The 4,344-nt window shown below is 54.8% G+C and overlaps 1 protein-coding gene across 2 annotated transcripts in view; it reads left to right on the top strand.

Annotated features, from left to right (window-relative positions):
* The first annotated feature begins 2,467 nt into the window (after positions 1 to 2,467).
* Map3k10 (mitogen-activated protein kinase kinase kinase 10) overlaps positions 2,468 to 4,344 on the top strand; it is a 16,787-nt gene continuing 14,910 nt past the window's right edge. For both annotated transcript variants that reach the window (XM_021205748.2, XM_029539418.1), the window contains exon 1: positions 2,468 to 3,691. In XM_021205748.2, the coding sequence (XP_021061407.1) occupies positions 3,010 to 3,691 (682 nt within the window). In that variant the 5' untranslated portion in view covers positions 2,468 to 3,009. The remainder of the gene's footprint in view (positions 3,692 to 4,344) is intronic.

Below are 4,344 nucleotides of genomic sequence, written 5' to 3'. Positions count from 1 at the left end.
TCAGCCTAACCCAAGTCTGTTGGTTATTGTGCAATTCTCAGTAAGAAGGGTTTTTTTTTTGGTGGGGGGGATTTTTGAGACATGGTTTCTCTGTGTATCCCTGGCTGTCCTGGAACTCACTCTGTAGACCAGGGTGACCTTGAACTCAGAAATCTGCCTGCCTCTGCTTCCCACGTGCTGGGATTAAAGGCATGAGTCACCACTGCCCAGCGTCAGTAAGAAGTTAATATCTTAAAGCATCATGGACTAGCACCTCACAGTTAAAAGGAAAAGTCTTAGTAATAAAAGATCTGTAGCAGAGCATGGTATCTGAACCTTTAATCTCAGCAGAAGGCAGAAATAGGCAGATCTCTTGATTTGAGGCCAGCCTGGTCTACACAGCAATTTCCATGATAGCTAGGGCTCACCTCTGGCCTCTCTCTCTCCCTCTCACCCCCCTCATCCCTTCTCCTCCCCTTGCTCACCTCTGTGTGTGTACACACACACACACACACACACACACACACACACACACACACAGGCATTCAATGCCAACCAAACTGCACATGGAGAAGTTAAGAAGACAAGTTACAGGAGCCGATTCTCTCTTTCCACAATGTGGGTTCTGGGGTCAAGCTCCAGCTTGGCCATCTCAACAGCCAACAAGCATTCTTGATAGACCCCTAGTTTCCCTAAGTAGACAACAGGAGACTTGTTAGTCAGCTATAGGAGTCTATCACTTCCTGTGATCTTTTAGCAGCAGTGTCTCAGAATCTGGCTATGTGAGTTCTTAAAATTCTTCTCTTCCCTCTTCTTTCCAGTCTCAAGTCATTTAGGATCACCAAACTGGAAAGATCCAGGGTTCTACCCCTTAACGTTTATAGTTCTTGGACAAGCCACTGACATTACACAGGACTCGTCTTCTGCATTCTATACACGGAAAGGCAGCATTTTAAAAACAGGATGCTGAGGGAAAGTTAGAAAAATATATAGGCAGGTAGAGAAAGCAGAAACGGCCTTCCTGCCAGGGTCGTCTCCTTCCTTAGAGAAAGGTTGGAAGGACAAATGCCTAGGCAAAAGGTTAAGATGAGAGGACCCAGCAGTCTCTTTTCTTTTCTTTTCTTTTCTTTTCTTTCTTTCTTTCTTTTTTTTTTTTTTTTTTTTTTTTTCCGAGACAGGGTTTCTCTGTGTAGACCTGGCTGTCCTGGAACTCACTTTGTAGACCAGGCTGGCCTTGAACTCAGAAATCCGCCTGCCTCTGCCTCCTGAATGCTGGGATGTCAGGCATGTGCCACCGCCCGACTTAGGACCCAGCAGTCTTATAAAATGCTAAACACAGAGCCCTTGTAAGGACTCCCAATTCAGAGATACGTCAGCCTGCCTCAATAAAGCTCCACACACGCACACATTTGTCTCTCTCAGTCAGTTCTTTGCCTGCCCCACAAATGAACTCAACTAATACCAGAATCTTAGTTACCATGGGGGGGGGGCAAAGGTGGGTCAGCACTAAAAAGCATATACTGCTTTTGCAAAGAACCTGAATTTGGGTCCCCAGCACCCACATGGGGTGGCTCACAACCGCTTATGACTGAAGCTCCAGGAGATCCGACGCCCTCTTTGGGTGCGTGCATGGACACACACAGACACACACAGACACACACACACACACACACACACACACACACACACACACACACACAAATAAAATCTGTGACAGTTTTTTTTTTTTTTTTAATTTCTTTTAAACTGCCTTTGACTCTTGCTTTGCCATTTATAATTTAGCAGTCTTGAACAAAGTGACTTCGTTTCTCTGGGTCACTTGTAAACGAGGCTCTTCGCGAAGATTTAATGACATCATCTGAGCAAAGCCCCCACCGCACCCCCTCCCCCTTTCAGCCCTCTCTCTCCAAACTGAAGCTCATTACAGGAGGCAGAAGAGTACAGACAAGTTCTGACTGCAGATGCCAGTGATCCCATAGCTGGTGAGGCAAGCAAATCTGGCTATGAAATCTTCGAGACAGTACACAGCCTGCTCCTGCCCACAGAGGCAGCACAAGCCTGCCAACTAACCTGCTCCAGTCACCCATAGCTCTCTGAAGCAGGTGGTTTCAAGGAGCGCGATGGTCCATGAACGAACTACATTTCCCAGCATGCACTTTCAGTCAGGGCCCCGAGAGACAATCCTGAGAACCTTATCCGAACCGCTTTAGGACTATCGGTCCGTAATCTCCATTCATTCAGCTCCTGTGTCTCCCTTGGCTAAATGAGTCAGTTACGTGAATTCCAACACGAATGGGTCTCCTGCAGGGCTTGTAGAAAGCCTTGGTTCATTCGCCCTGATAAGAGATAGGGCCTAAGGACCAGGGTTCGTGTAGCCTGGGACGAACCCAAGGCCTCGCAGCTTGGGACTACAACTCCCAGGCGGCATCGCGGCGGCAGCCTCCACACGTCACTGGACACCGCCAAGAGCCCCGGGGGTGGGGGGAGAGGGACTTAGGGGGCCGACCGGGAGCCGGCTGAGGAGGATGGGGGCCGCCCACGCGTCCCTCGCGTGAGGAGGCCGAGGGGCGCGCCACCCCATCCCGGGGCGGCCGCCCCCGGGGCGCCGCCATCCCCGCCCGGCCCCGCGGTCGTGGCTGGGGATGCGGAGCCGGGGGCCGCCGGTGGAGCTGCGCGGGGTGAGAGGCGCGGGGAGGGGCGGCCGCTTGCTGCCCTCGGTCTCCGCCGGCGGGCCCCGCTCGACCCGGCCCTCCCTGCGCCCTGACATCTTTGGGGACAGGTGAACCTAACGCCCCTCCTGCACAGCCAGATCCGAGGGATCGGTCCTATCCTTTGAAAAAGGCGTTGTTTAGTCTTTTTTCTTTTTTTTAATTCCTTCGCTCCAGCGGAGGCCCCTCCCCGAGCCATGGTCCCCAGGAGCCCCCCGGGGTCCGCAGGGACTGTCTCCCATCCCGGCCTCCGGGCCCCGCGCTCAGCATTCCGCGGGCAGCCTGCGTGAAGCGGCCTCCCGCAGCCCCCGGCCCCTCCCCCATGGAGGAGGAGGAGGGGGCGGCGGCCAGAGAGTGGGGCGCGACCCCCGCGGGGCCGGTGTGGACCGCCGTGTTCGACTACGAGGCGGTGGGCGACGAGGAGCTGACCCTGCGGAGAGGCGACCGCGTCCAGGTGCTTTCCCAGGACTGTGCGGTGTCTGGAGATGAGGGCTGGTGGACAGGGCAGCTGCCCAGCGGCCGTGTGGGCGTCTTCCCCAGCAACTACGTGGCCCCCGCTGCACCCGCCGCACCCACAGACCTCCAGCTGCCACAGGAGATCCCCTTCCACGAGCTGCAGCTGGAGGAGATCATCGGTGTCGGGGGCTTTGGCAAAGTCTATCGCGCCGTCTGGCGTGGAGAGGAAGTAGCGGTCAAGGCCGCTCGGCTGGACCCTGAACGGGACCCGGCAGTGACAGCGGAGCAGGTCCGCCAGGAGGCCCGGCTCTTTGGAGCCCTGCAGCATCCCAACATCATTGCCCTGAGGGGCGCCTGCCTCAGCCCCCCAAACCTCTGCTTGGTGATGGAATATGCTCGGGGAGGTGCACTGAGCAGGATACTGGCAGGTCGCCGGGTGCCCCCCCATGTGCTGGTCAGCTGGGCTGTGCAGGTGGCTCGGGGCATGAACTATCTACACAACGGTGCCCCCGTGCCCATCATTCACCGGGACCTCAAGTCCATCAACAGTAAGTGGTGCCCTCTCTCCCAAAACTCTTCCGCTGAACCTTAGGAGGCCAAGCCCAGAGAGTTGGGAAGGGCAAGGGACAGCAGATGGCACTGCATGGGGCACGTAGGGCCAGGTGAGGGGGGCTTTGGTTGTATTAATAAGAAAAAGGAAGCTCAGAAAGCTTGGAAGACAGACTCTTTCAGGCTATAGATCAGTGGGTCAGTGGTGGTGTATCTGTGGCACTATGAGTGTTCATTGCCACTTGCAGAGTCTGGCCTCTTGATACCCACAACCTGATCATGGCATCGGAGTCTACCAGGCAGAGATCGGCAGGGCTGGCTTAGTTGAAGCCAGGTCTTCCCAAGCCTGTCACTATTAACCTTTGTGGTCTTGTCACTGACAGGGGGATTGTTCTGTGCACTGTATGTTGTTTAGTGGCCTTAGGGCTCTATGCACGTGAGGTCATTAGTACCCTGCAACCCTGCTCCCAACTAGCAAAACCAAAAATGTCTCCAGACATTGCCTTATGCACCTTGGGGATAGGGATGGAATGGGGCAAATCAAAACTGTTCTCTCCAGCAGAGCAGAACAGACGAAGGGGTTGGAAAGAGAGTGGCTGATAGAAAACGCTCCCAGGGGCTGGTGAGATGGCTCAGTGGGTAAGAGCACCCG

This window comes from Mus pahari, chromosome 1 (genome assembly GCF_900095145.1).
Source record: "Mus pahari chromosome 1, PAHARI_EIJ_v1.1, whole genome shotgun sequence".
In the NCBI taxonomy this organism is placed as follows: Eukaryota; Metazoa; Chordata; class Mammalia; order Rodentia; family Muridae; genus Mus; species Mus pahari.
Note: the sequence above shows the minus strand (reverse complement) of the source record. Positions and strands in the feature narration are given on the sequence as shown.